We start from the raw sequence: 14,768 nt of genomic DNA on the forward strand, positions 1-14,768 counted from the left end.
GACAACATTCAATGGTCAAAAACCTGCAATGGAGCTTTGTCCGCATTGTCTCCGCTCTCCGGTGCTCGGCGAAATAACATTTCAGTCGAGTGGTCTAGCGTGGTCCAGCAGCCGCGATGCCGTGCGTAATGTTTTGAACGGTCGGTCAATGCGCAGACTGGTTAGAAATGACTGTTTTTATTGACGTCAGCGTACTGGCTAGTGCCCCCTCTCTCTCACATCAATACAACTGCACCATCTAATGGACTCGGGTTTACATTCCAGTCAACCATAGATTTAAACAAGGAAAAAGGCCTCCAAACAAAAATAAGAATGGAATACATGCGCCTCTTTAATGCTGCATTAAAAAGGTCATGAATACATCCATTGGTGCTTTTTACCCAAATAGGCATACCTTTAAGGGTCCTCCTAGCTCATACCAGAGCCCAGACATCTTGAGAAGTTGATGTGGCAGCCAGGCATTTATGTCCTCCATAATGTGTATCACATACTATACATGAAGCAGACTTATCTTATAGCAACATTCGGGGGTTGGGGAGAGGAAATGTAATCACATCACCGAGAAAGGAATCAAAATAATGTAATAAATAATTTTAGATTTATTCCAGCTCCTTCAGCAGTGGCAACATAGTTATAACCAAAGGGACAATATTACACTATTAACACCTTCAAAAATATATATCCCCCAACAAAGATGAAATGAATCCAGCCCACCTCTTGAAGCAGAATTGAAAGTTGCAGAATGAAGAGTAAAAGCACAGTCACTGTATGTTTTAGAGATTATTCAGCAGAAACATTGAGTGGGAGACAAATCCCTTGATATTTTGGTACAATTACTGTAAAAGGATAACATTTTGATTGATTAAAACGTGTTTTAGATGTGTATGGACCTCGATTACTTGATGAAACTGGTTTGATTGGGGTAAAACATTTTTTTTTTTTACATCATAGACCAATTATTTACACTTGGATGGAAAATGCACAAGGACATTCTCTTTCTTCCGGCACCTCTTTGGAACCGTACAATCTTCTTACGAGCTGCCGACCTCACTGGACAAAAAGTTACTGAACTTTTGAATTTGAAGATCATCAGAGTTTGAAGCTGGCAAAAACAGAAATGAAGTGAAAGAGAGGGATGCGGCTGTCTATGATGTCATTTTGTGTATTGGAGGGATGTTCACTCTTTCCATTTGAGGTTATAGTAAAGATTAACATTCCGATAGGTAGTAGCTCCAATCGATCCTTATACTGTCTTTTACTACCAGTTCACTCTTCAACTCTATCATACAAATCAAATGAAAAGTCTTAACGCTTTTTAAACTTGAGTATTTTCTATGTAAAATCTATTCATCACAATTTTTGTCTTCAATAGAAAGCCCACAGCTTTCATTAAAAAAAAAGAAAAAAAAGAAAAGAAAATAATATTTTCTAGCAATTCAATCAATCTCAATTGAACATGTAGCTCTCACACTTTCTTTGCACAACACTATGCCTGTGTTTCAAGCATTACATTAGAGTAAAGTACACGTCTAGTAAATTATACTGGTCCTGTTTGTGATTTTGCTTTTTTTGAAGCGCTCGTGATTTCAACCTGATCCAACTCACATTCAAGAGGAATGTGATTTCAAGCCAACAACTATGTGACTATGCGGCTGTGACTATGCGGCTGTGACTACGCGGCTGTAACTGTGTGTGATCTGTAACGGAGATTTCGGATTTTCCCTTGAAATTCAAGTACACTAATGAGAGTCTCTAGTCTTTTAGGACCCCCTAAAACACACACACACTTGAATTAGATAGTGGATCTCTGGCAGGTTGAATTCTCGTTATGGATAGCTAAAGCTCAAGCAAACACAATGAAAGAACCATTATTGCCCAAACATTGTCCTTGTGTATGGATTGTAGACTGTTCTACAGTAAGACTTATTGACTTGTGCAGAGACGGTGGTCAGGATGGGAATCAGATTGCAGAGGCAGGCCGGCGTGGCCCTCCTTTCACCTTTTTCCTCTCGTAGATTCTTCTTGTCACAGTAGGATGTTCCCTCAGCAGAGACGCACGCCTCACGTATTATAGTATCTCCAAGTCTACATGACGAACCTCTGGGTTACGTTGCTATGGAGAAACAAAAACAGGTTTGCATAAAAGCTTAAGAAATGCCTTTTCTCTAATACAAAGATGAGAATAACATCCTGAAATGGAGTCTGTATATTGTTGCATCAACCATTATGCCAAGTATGAATGTCTTAGTACCTTGAGTTCTTTCTCCAAGCGGTCCACCTCAGCCCCAAGGGTGTCAATGATGTTCTCCCCGTGTTTCAGCATGAAGCTCTCCAGCTCCTCTGGGGTCTTCACCAGCTGAATTTCCTGCACAGAGTAATCAGCACACACTTAAATCTGTCAGGAAAGACACCGCTAAACAATATCGATGCAGAAAAATAAAGGACACATCGGAAAACAAAAATATCACACATTTTAATGCTGATTTACTGCTACTAGTAAGAAAATGACTTGAGTTCAAGTTTCAGTAGAGTAGGAGTGACCAGAAATTTTATTTTGATAAAAAATAAAAATAAAGAAGTCATGTTTAGTTTGATTTCAACCTAATACAAAGTATTGAAGGAATTTCAAGACATGCCTGAAACTAAAATAATTAGTCGGTTTCTGCTATTACTAAGTCACTGTGTTAAGTTAGTTATTCTTGTGGTAAGTCTTTTATTTGTCAATTAAACACATGGTCATCGAAGGGCTTCTGCTCTAACACACACATGCAGTTCTACAGAAGGGGGTCTGCTGCAGCGGTAACACCCTCCTGTCTGGTGCTGGGTATCGAAACCAGCAACCTCATGGTTACTAGTCTTCCCCTTTCCTCAAGTCCATCCTAACCTCAGCATAAAGGCTTATGTTAAGACTTTTCCTTGTGTAATGTGCAGCAGTGCTTCCATCATTAAAGAGATATATAAAAATGTATAGTCAGGACACTTAGTCATATCTGTAATGATGGCATCAACAAGAAAATAATTAATAATCTGAGGTTTTTAATGGATCGTTGCTTTGCTCCATGAATCTGTCTTTGGCAATGACTTCTTCATTGTAAATTCAGTCAAAAAGATTCAAACTTCAGACTTTTTTTCTGCCTATGACACATCACAGGGGCAAATAAAAAGTAGAGAATGGTCCAAAAGTAGCAAATAACTTACATTGAGGATTTGGTCAATGTCTTGTTTTTCCAGATAAGACCGTGTCACCACTCGGCCGTCAAAGTCAACTTCAGCCTTGAAGCGCACTTTACTCAGTCCTATATCAGTGGCCTTCACGTCGTGGATGGCCCTGCTCGCAATAACACAGAGCACATCAGGAAACCATCAGGTTAGGCAGGTAGAACCACTGTCACACTTTGTCTTATTCAGGCAACAACAAAAAAAACGTCATTGACTATAGTCAATTCATCATTCATTTTAGACAAAGACTGGTTTATGTCTTGCAGCTGTGTGTGCCTGCGTGTGTGTGTACACCAGGGTGTGTCTCTGCTCATTTGCTGACCTTACAGCAGGGTCGTTCTCCAGGAACTCTGTAAGCTTCTGCACACGGTCGGCCTGTATGGAGCGTCCCAGCAGGGCCTCTGTGTTGGTGTAGATGAGGAAGGCTGAGACGGCACCCAGCAGCGTGCCCACGCCGAGGGAACCTAAAGAGTCAAAGTGCGAGTTGCCTGGAGAAACAAAGGCAGAGAGGGATCAGGAGGACAATCGGTAAAACTACAGCAATCTGGCAATGTGCCAACATTTACATTAAGGCCCGGACACACCGGCCCGATAATCGCCGTCGTAGAGTCTGGAGGGGGCGGGGACACGAATCAGTTTGGTGTGTGCTGTGAAATCGGTCGTCGTAGATGTCGTCGGGCTTCTTTTGAGCCGATTGAACATGTTCAATCGGCGGCGGGCAGTCTTTCAGTTGGAGCAATTTGATTTGTGGAGGGCTAGCGAATCAGTGAAGCCCGGAAGTGAGGCGGGTAGCACAAACAGTTAACAACAGTTAGCCATTGTTTTAATGTGTTTGTTTGTTTCGTTCAGCGAGTACTCACATGCATCAACCCTTGTTGACTGCTCGACACTCTCTGCTAAAAATGGTGCTCTTTATGGTCCATAAATATAAATACGTATTTCTATCCATGTTTATGGTCTAGAGAGCCGTCCCATCATTTCCGGCTTCTGTATATTTTCGGCCACAGATTAGCGCCGCCTGCTGTTATGGAGACATTACGTCCCACGCAAGCGCAGAGCGTACGGAAAGTCAGCAGTCGGCTTGGTGTGTTCTTTGCACTTTTTTGGCCGCGACGGGAAGACTGGAGCTCCCTGAATCGGCAAACTCCATTTTCGGGTAGTCGGACTGGTGTGTCCTGGCCTTTACAGAACAATGTTTGCATATACAAGAATAATAAATCAAAGTACAGATAGAGAAGATAATACAAACAGAAACATTAAAAATGATAGCTGATTAAAAGGTCACATATTGTGCAAATTGTCAGGTTCAAAATGGTAATTTGGGTTTCTACTAGAAACCTAGTGGTGTGGTGTCCAAAAACACCTTTGTATTTCTCACTGTGCCATTGCTGAATCTCATTATTTCAGCCTCTGTCTGAAACACTCCGTTTGAGAGCCTGTCTCTTTAAGCCCTAAGTCTATTTGTGGCACTGAATCTAACTGCCAGTTAGCTGTCAGCTGTATCTGGGGGTGTGCTTATCACAGGTGGAGGAAGTCCTAAGTTAGTTTGGTAATGAAGGGGCGTCCCCTTATAACGTCATAAGGGGAGATAAATCTGACTAGGGTCTTTGAAGACAGGTTTTCAGAAAGGTGGGGGATGTTCTATCTCATACTTTGGGAGTCTCTATTAACACTAGGGAACCATATAAAAAAATTTAATAAACATGAAAAAGTGCAAAAAAGGTGACCTTTGAATGTATTAACTGGAGGTGTTGTATGGGAGCTTATGAACGATTTCTCCATCAGTCATTGTTTACCCGTGAGTGACGTGAGCCCCATGCAGCTTGAGGCGATGATCACTCCCAATACAGCAGCAGCATCCTCCAGCAGCACCACATTAGTACTGGGGTCTCGACTCTGCATCACTGCACACACAAAAACAACGCAAAAACAACTTTACACCTCAACATTCAAGCCATGTGTATTCACATTAAACCAATTCAGAAAAAAATTTACAACTGTGAAAGAAAGAATTCCAGTTTACATACCATATTCATAAAAAGTCACCCCGTGGTTGCGGGCGCTCCTCTTTATCTCATTGATGGCTACTAGTAACGTAGCTGAGAAACGAAAAAGAGAAAACAGATGTCTCAGCACTGGATGCACAGTGATTCTTGAGAAGCAGCACAAAGGCCGTCTTCCAATATTAACTGCTGTTTTGTTTAAAAGTTAAAAATATTTAAAATTGTAGATGTTATTAGGGATTAAGAATAGAATGTCTGGAGCACAATTATCCCCTTAAATTTAATTTTATCATTATTATGTCAAATATATGACACTTGTTACCTTCTCATGACGTCCAAAACAGTGTGTCCACAGAGAGGGTTTCAATCTTTCATATGCAATAAAACCTATTAAAAATGTACTTTGATGATTGAAAGAAGCTTTTTTCAGCAAAAGCAACACCAAATCTCTCAAATCAATAAAAAAAAAAAAATTCTACAACACATTCAAGTTTTATAAGGTTTCTAAGTGTTGGGACACTTTTTGTCACCACCGTCAGACAATCCATTAAAATGTAAGAAAATCAGGCAAAATAAGGGACAGCTGTCAGTATGAAGGACCTCTTGTCACATTCTACCTCTGCAGAGTACATTAGAGTCAGACAGGCTCTGATAAGTGTTGTGGTTTCAGAATATGAAATTCTATTCATTTTGAAATGTTTTGATCATCTTATTTTCATGGAGCAGTTCATACTAGCACCTATCATCAACATAAAAACCAAGTGGCTACTAGATAAACTCCATCTGTTTTGTTTAAGAATCGTTAAATATGTCAACACCGTCAGATGTCAACTCCGTCAGATTTCCTGTCTGACGGTGGTGACAGGCCAATGACGGAGTTGACATTCAATGTGAAGGCATCATATATGGGTGGTTTTCAAGTTATTATAATTATATTAAATATAGAAATAGGGTTTAGTTTTTCTAATACTGTATTTAAGGAAACTCTCACAATCTTCTTTTGTCATCGATGATTCTTAAAAAAGTACAGGATGATATACAAAATGAGGCGATTTGGTGCGAGTCTGTTAGAGCAAGTCTGATTGAAAGACTGTAATTTGAATCTTGAATTAACGCTCAACCAATAATATGCTGTTATAAAATCACTGTTATTGATTATTGATGGTTAAAATGACTACATCTGGGTTTTTGTCACCACCGTCAGATATGTTAAATCCATAAGATATACAGTACTTGTCAACTCTGTCAGATATGTGTCAACTCCGTCAGATTTATATTATTTTGATAATATTGCATAATGATATTTCATAGTTGTTGAGGAATGGTTGGTCATATGTGAAAATCTAATTAGTCACCTAACATGAGAATGTGTTTTGAAATTTTAAACATCTTGATTGCTGTTAATTTTAAAGTAAAAATTCTATTACACAGTTCAAATGAAGAACATAGAGGAAAATCGATATATAAAAAATATATTCATATACATTTTTGGCCTCTGTCAGTCTTGGTGAATATTTGTGATCACTATACATCTCATGGGTCTAGCATAAATTTAGGGAAAATGTATTTGTGTTTTTGGTGTCCGACGGTGTTGACACAAAATAAGGAATGGCAAGGTAAAAAGCCCATTTTGATAAAAAGGACAAAAGCTGGGAGGTTGTGTCAAAGCTTAGCTCAGTAGCTTAGTATATGCTGGATACATACATGTTATTTAATTTGCCTTAAAGCGGCTACGAGTAACATTTAAATATCTTTTAAACAGCCTCATGTTTCCTCTGATAATCATAAATTACCTTTAACAGCAAACGAGACCATCAGTGCAAAGAAAGACGTTTTTATTACTGCTTTTGGTCTGGTCGTACACCCAGTCCGATTTTCGGTTCGCTCGTGCAGGCTCTATGGTCACATATCCGTATTGGTCGCAGATTTCAGTGTGGAGCAGCAACGCGATTTGAGAAGCCTATCCCTCCAGGTGAGGGAAGGGGAGCGGGAGCCTTGTTTGAGACAGTTATTTGTCGTCATAATGACTGATAACGGGGCTGAACCATCAATGAATGCAATGAAGAAAAGCTAAAAGGGAGAGTGATATATAATAGGCTACGGGCAGGACGAGGGCGTTGCCAAGCAACGTGTATACAATTTCACGAGAGCGAAACTAGACTGCAGTGTTTACTCCTAAATGAATGAGCGGTTGGTACTAACACAAAGTTTACTTTGCTTCACCATCATCAGATAACCATTATCTGAAATAGTCATTATTTACATCAACAACACAAACACATTACCTCATCGTGATCCATACTAACTGCCGTCTCTCGTTCATTCTCTTTCTGTGAGGACACGTAATCTTTCAGCTCCGTGAGAGAGAGTAGTTAGGAGACGCTGCTGCATCAACTCATTGCAATCAGGTGTGTGTAGCACTGACTGGCATTAGTTGATGCAGTGTCAAAACCACTCTCACAGAGCCGAAAAGAGTCCTCACACTTTCAACACACGGACATGCACTATATTGCGCCCTTCTCAGTTCACACTCACACGCCTGGCACGAGCTAGAAAACAGCTTTGCGACAGCGGGCGTCGTAAAAATACTACCACTTTTGTCCAAAGGGGACGCCAACGTGCCATGTTACTCGTAGTGGCTTTAACATAGGGTTTGTATTTTTTCAACATTGCACCCTGTTTTGTCCCACTTCTCAAGAATCATTGCTATGCCACAATGTCATCAAAGATCGAGATCTTAATCTTTATAACCTACCTCCTTCAGACACCAGAGAGCCTGCCAAAATACAGTAAGCCTGCAAACACAGAAACGTCACATGTTGGACCACTGTTATCCTCCATATACTTTGTATGACAAATGTGAGGAAACACAAGACACTCACCCATAACAAGGACTCTATGGGTTGTGGATGCAGCAGTCCCATGATGCCGTGGTACCAGGAGAGGCCGGATCCCATCATAAAAATGCCCACCCCACTGATGAGGGAGGCGATGTACCGCATGTTGGAGAAGCCATACCTGGAGAAGACACAGAGGCTGGATTACAGCTGACAACATCATTAAGGCACCATTATTTTGTAAGGAGTACGCACACCTGCCCTATGCAAAAAATGCTGTTAGCAAAGGATTAAAGATGACTTCTGAAAACTTCTAAATCTGTGGTCTCCATGGAAAACAGCTCTGCGCCAGCTATAAATAAATATCTTGCTATTGTATTTATTTATTTCTCCATACGACCTGCACTTCTACTCCCAGGTGTTACAGTGAGCCATTTTCCTCTCAGCATAATTTTCTCTCTTTAACAGCACAGTGAGGTGTGGTGGCTTACGGGTGCCCAGCGTCAGGGTTGCGGACTGATTGGCTGATCCCCAGGGCGAGCAGAGCCTGGTTGCAGGTGTCGGCCAGAGAGTGGATGGCCTCGGAGAACATGCTAGCAGATCCGGTGTAGACCCAAGCCAGGAGCTTAAAAATGAAATTCAGCCCATTGCTGAGGACAAAGAAAAACAAGCATTCACAGTTCTGACTGATGTGGTCTTAAGATTTAAAATTAGTACTAGACGTTAATATAGCTAGAGAAATGAAAATGAGGTTGTTACCACAAATGCTGGCTTGAACAAATGGCTGAAGGGTGTTTACAACATTTTCTATTCATGTGCTTAATGCAAAGTTTCCTGCTCTTTTGTTGAGATGCTCCTGAATCACATCAGCCCTCAACTCATTTAGTCCTTTAATTATTTGTGAAGGAAATGTTTTGCTGTTCATGTGACTGCACATGACCCTCTAACGCAATCATCCTAATCCAATAGGACCTCATGTGAGACACGGTCCCATGGCAGTTCCCAATAAAAATGTTCCCATCTTCAAAGTCTTTACTTGTGAGTGTCAACTCTATGGTGTACGGTATTTATTTAGATAAAAAGATGTAAGGGGGCAGGAATCCACATATGGTCAGTGTCTGTTTTGGACGTGTCACAGTTACTGTGATATCTATCCAACGTACTGTGTGTATAGTAACCCCGATGAGAACAGACCATGGTTCCTCTTTAATCCAACACCTCCCGCTTGTGTGTGCCTCCAGCTCAGTGAGTTCACCAAGTTCAAAAAGACTTCACAGCCAAAACAAACCACGTAGAGACACAAGGAAGTCTAGCTAGAGTATTAAAACTTACATGCAAATAGCGACCATGACCACCTTCCCCGGCCCTTGTAGAAACACAGCCCTCTGGGCTGATCGAGGCTTTTTTTGGAAACAAAGAAAAATTTAAATTAAGTAAAATTTAAGGAAAATAGAATATGCAGAGTATATTAACTTAGTATGTACATCGTTGGAAACGGCCTTCCTTATGGTCAATGTCTTCTACATGTAATGGTATCTCTTAAAGCATACTTTATCCCCACATTATACTGATGAATGATGTTGGGCTAAACAAGCTAGCATAGTACAGAATATGCCATGATATACCAGAGAAGACCAGAACAGAAGAGTACAGAACAGTTATTGAATTAACATCTGCACCCTACAGTATAGGGGAGGGACTGCATGAATGACAACAGATAATGACATTGTCATATAGAAGCAGTGTCCTCTGTAACCAGGACAAAGGCCACCACACACAGCACCGAGTGTGGACACGGCAACTTGGGCATGATGCCAGGAACGTCCACATCACTTCCTTTTCCACATATAAAACATGATTTGGATCATTGATTATCACATTATCAAACAGAGTGCTCACCTTAGTGTTTCCCCAGAAGTCTTTGTATTCCTTTAGCAACTGTTGATTCCGATAAATATCTGGAAGGTAGCAAACAATAGAAGAAAAATTTATGTTAGAAACAACAAGTAAATATTATTTCAAATGGGACTAAAATGAATAGTTATTACATTTTGGGAAAATTGCTTATTGGCTTTCAAGCTGAGAAATAGATGTGAAGAATAATACCACTTGCAGTTTTTGTCTGTTTAATATGAAGCCACAGCCAGCAGCCAAAGGTTAGCTTTAAAGACTAGTAACAGTAACAGGGGGAAACAGCGAGCCTGGCTCCTTTCGAATGTAACAATTTGCGTGCCAGCATCTCCCAAGCTCAATAATGTTATTATTATTATAACATAAACATGTTATATTCTTTGTTTAATGAAATTTAAAGTGTTAAAAAGAGAATTATTTGTTTTTTTACGGAAGGTTATGAGTTGGACAATCTCTTGGCCACGACTAGTAACTTCCTAGAGTCATATTAGTCATATTTCCCATAATGTTGAACAAATTGCTTTACGACCAAATGTTTGTTATTACTACATGTTGACAAAGACGCACATCCAGTCAGGGAAAATGATAAACCTACTCTCTTGGTATTCTCTCTCCACCTCTTTTCTCAGATTTCTCTCCCGGGCAAGAGCCTCTTGGCTTCCCCACACGTCCAGAGCTCTAACAGACCAAGAGAGAAATAAATTCATCAACAAAAGCAAGAGAACAATATGAATTAAAATGTTGTTTGACCAAAGGTTTGTTGGAAGACTTATAATGTTTTCTTTTTTTTATTCTCTCAAGGTATAAAGCAACTGACTTGGCCTCCACGTCTGACCGCAAGAAGACAGTGAAAGCCTCTGTGTCGTCGTGGGGGCTGCGCCTTCTGATCTTTCGAAGCTGTTCCAGATCACTGTGAACACACAAGGGAGGGGGATGAGCACAAGATTTAGGAGGACCTGTGTTAAACAACATTAAGAGGTCTCATATTGGCTAATGACAACAGCATGTTTACTTATTAACTCAAAGGAATTTGTGGTGTGGCTTGTTAGAATCTTGGTAAGCACCAAGCGTGGATAGGCAGCGCAGCAGACAACAAGCATTTGGTGACATAAAGCATATGATATGTTACTGTATGTAATGAATAAATTAAACGTAACACTGTAAATGAGGAAACCAGAAGTTACCTTGGTTTGAGGCAGAACTCATTCATGGCTCTGACTGCAGTGATGAAGTTGTTCTGAGTGTACTTGGCTCCATACTCCCTTTTCTTCAGCACCGCCCGAACTGCATAAGACAACAGACGATATGTTACAAGGGTTGTTCATTTATTCTCTATTCTCATGCACGTGGTTTCTCACCCACATTCTGAAGATACTTATAATAGTCTTGTTTTATGTTACATATGAAGCACAAACATCGTTCATTACCTTTCACATGAATTGTCTCCGCTTTAGTCAGCCCCTGTGGTGACGTTGACCCTATGAGTACAAATGTTAGCAGTTAATTTAAAAACGAAGACTTTTCCATTTAATCACAAACATTACATATAATCACAACAATTCCCACTGCTTGTGTTGACAAGATATGAAACAGGATAATAGGTTTAAAGACAGAAAATAGTGGATATTATTTATGTACACAATACAATGCCAGGAACACATTTAACAAAATGTTATGTCACCTGATGGAGCTGGGGTAGCTTTTGCAGCAGCAGCCAAGACCTTTTCTGCTGTTGGAGCATCCCCTGATGCGGATTTTGGGGGAGCATCTTTATTGTCGCCAGAGGTAGAGTAGTACTGCACCTTGCCAAGACCTAGAGAAGTAACACGGCAGTCTGGGAGGCTGAACCACAAGCTGTGTATGCCTGCACTGTGCCCACCTGTGCAACACAAATGCGTGGTAAGATATAATTGGTGTCTTCGGTTGTAATGCATAATTTAAAAAATAAAGCTAAGAGCTCCTCACCGTAGTTCGAGAGAGGGAACCTCGGGGACAGGTGTGACAGTGGCGCCCTGTGCTGCATAGAGACCCTGCAGAAGACGTGCCATGGTCTGCTGGCCAGGCTGGGGAACATCCTGGATGTAACCGGGCTCGGTACTGAGTAGCAGGAGTTTGCTATGCGGAGTCACAGACTGTCACTGTTATGCATTCTCTGCCCGCTTGTCAACTTAAACCAACACAGAAAGATTAACACCAAATACACCGATTCTCAAGATCCGAGATGGCTACAAACAAACTAATATGTTTCACACAGCTGACATTAGTGTCTAACTGAAATGGCTGTCATTGACAGTCACTTGGCTGATCAACTAGCGCCTTTGCCGGTCGGCTAACAGTGTCACTTCTCCACCACTGCTATGTAGCAGCCACAAACTAATGGCTAATCTAGCTAGCTAGAACTGTAAGCTAACGTCGTTATCCGCCGTACGTATCAAGTGCTGCGTAACATTTTATTCTGCTGAAAAACACCTGCGACTGACTAGTGAGGAGATCTACATGAGGATATTCAAGAAAAAGAACATACCTTTCTATGGCGATGTTTGTCCTGCATTATTTGTATCCATTTTAAGAATCTATGGCTGAACTCGAACTGCTTGTAGCTTGTACACTGCTACTACAAACACACACACGTGACCTGTGACACACCAGTGACGTAGACCATCTTCTCGTGAGAGCGCCATCCTTTTCAACGTTACTTCAAGTTGTATCGCGATATTCTGTAAACCACTGTAAAAACAAGGTCATTACATGTTCCCATCATATACTATCTATGGTTCCCATAGATATACATACATATACATATCTATGACATGTTCCGAGTTATATACTATCTTCTTCCGAGTTTTTGTCCCCGTTTTCTATATCAAACTAGGCTACTGTAGCCTATGTCAGTCACAGCTAAGAAAGGTTATTCTAGGGGGGCATGAAGAGAATGTATAATAAGTATTCATTTCAAATGGGTATCGTATTTAAAATGTTACTGAAGTAAAAGTAGTTTCATAGGCCTAATGGTTGTGAGCAAAATCCTCATTAAGTAGCTAGTAGTCTGGCATGACCACTTCCGCCAGCGTCTATTCGCTTGCGTCGAAAAGCTACGCAGCCCCCGGTTGCTGGCTTTCCCCTATTGTGATCCCCCTCAAATTCGGAAACAATTCGCTCAGTCAACCCGTGTGCTTATGTGCAGCGCTCTCTCTCACACACACACACACACACACACACACACACACACACACACACACACACACACACACACACACACACACACACACACACACACAGGGTGTGAGAAGTCACATTACTGTAGACAGAAATAAAGTGTGGCGATACTTCGGGATAATAATATTGGCTGCGGCGGTCCGGGATGCATCCTAGCTTAGCCTAGCTGTCCAACTTCATTGTACAACTACCCCCGGGCAGAAATACCCTCATAAACTCTGGAAAATGAAGCGTGGGGGTTTGAATTGAGCACCGGACCTTATAACCAGCTAGATTAAGATCCGCCGTTCCCTTTCTTTGGTGAATTAGGGACTATGCAGCGGTGTTTTAGCGACGGGGAAAGATTCCAACGGCTTCCACTATCACCTAGCAACTCTTACGGCTACTTGCTGCAGTTGGTGTAGCGCTCACAACGTCAAAACCCTGTTCTGCCTGTAAACAGACGGACTACGGCTCTGACTACAGCGATAGGAGGTGGTGACATAAGTTCTCGAATGCTAAAAATTCTACTCGACCGCCGTAGCCGTCCTCTCAACCGCCGATGATAATGTTACCAGAGATAACACTACGTGGGTGGCTAGTTAACTCCGGTTAAGTTATCCCGTGAGCTCCTCGGGGGCTAAAGTGTATGGTGTCTTGACATGCTGGTTAGAAAGCAACACACTATGTATATTCCTTTTGTCTTTAATAGTTTTTGTGTGGCGTTTGCGGGTTTAGCCATTTCTCTGACAGTCTCTGGACGTAAAGACGTTCCATCAAAATAAGTCCCCCCCCGGCACTATTTTGCAGGACACCGCTGCTGCTTCCCGGGGTTAGCCCCGCCCTAGATGATTGTGATTGGTTTAAACAAATACAAACAGGCTAGCCCAGTTTCCCCGGTTTCCCCACCCGAATAGACGGCTCTAAACAGAGTGCTTCCAGACCCTACTACTTGCTGTAGTTTGGTCTGGCTTTGCGAGACTAAGTAGCTAGTATCAGCATATGCAGCAGAGTGGCCCCTCACAAAGTAATATTATGTAGGCCTAGTATAATTGGATTACTATTATTGAGTTATATAAATCCAAGCAGCATGGTGTTCTGGTTGACAGAGTAAATGTATTGCTTCATATCATGAATTTTAATCTATAACAATACATGGTAGTTTATAAACAGTTAATGTGTTTTGTATGTAGAATTATAAACGGTGTAAAAATGACAACAGTACAATGTGAACTGTACTGGACTATAAAAGTACCTGAAAAATGGAGAGTAAAGTACACCTAAATGCTTTTAGTTAATTATCACCACTAAGTATTCCCTAAATCTCTATACATTTCTATTATCTTTTTATTCATCTAGATATAGATCTACACCGCAGTAGCTCATCTGGACAGTATGCCCATACACAGTGTGTCACTTAACTAGTTAAAACATCTAGGTAGTAAGTAAATAGCAGGGTAATTAATGTGCTTAATATTTTAATATATATATATATATATATATACAGTATATAGTTTATTCATATACAGTATATAAAATAAAATGAACAGTTTAGTTTCATTGTTGCTAGTTTTAAATGCAATGTCATTGTATACACATGACT

General features: G+C 40.9%; 1 protein-coding gene across 2 annotated transcripts; it reads right to left on the reverse strand.

Annotated features, from left to right (window-relative positions):
* Positions 1 to 595: 595 nt before the first annotated feature.
* Positions 596 to 12,601, reverse strand: slc30a9 (solute carrier family 30 member 9). 2 transcript variants are annotated; one of them, XM_080035888.1, is made up of 18 exons: positions 12,495 to 12,601; positions 11,936 to 12,137; positions 11,652 to 11,849; positions 11,398 to 11,448; positions 11,155 to 11,254; positions 10,788 to 10,880; positions 10,566 to 10,648; positions 9,959 to 10,017; positions 9,392 to 9,459; positions 8,551 to 8,709; positions 8,105 to 8,240; positions 7,978 to 8,017; positions 5,247 to 5,318; positions 5,016 to 5,123; positions 3,542 to 3,707; positions 3,199 to 3,328; positions 2,252 to 2,365; positions 596 to 2,113 (listed from the first exon to the last, which is right to left on the reverse strand). In XM_080035888.1, the coding sequence occupies exons 2-18, from the start codon at positions 12,042 to 12,044 to the stop codon at positions 2,069 to 2,071; spliced, it is 1,731 nt and encodes a 576-aa protein (XP_079892014.1). In that variant the 5' UTR covers positions 12,045 to 12,137; positions 12,495 to 12,601; the 3' UTR covers positions 596 to 2,068. The 2 variants fall into 2 exon arrangements, with proteins under 2 accessions (XP_079892014.1, XP_079892013.1); XM_080035887.1 differs by having other exon boundaries at positions 11,936 to 12,085; positions 12,495 to 12,596.
* Between the last annotated feature and the right edge of the window lie 2,167 nt (positions 12,602 to 14,768).

Source organism: Ammodytes marinus, assembly GCF_949987685.1.
Source record: "Ammodytes marinus genome assembly, chromosome: 10".
NCBI classification, from domain to species: domain Eukaryota; kingdom Metazoa; phylum Chordata; class Actinopteri; order Uranoscopiformes; family Ammodytidae; genus Ammodytes; species Ammodytes marinus.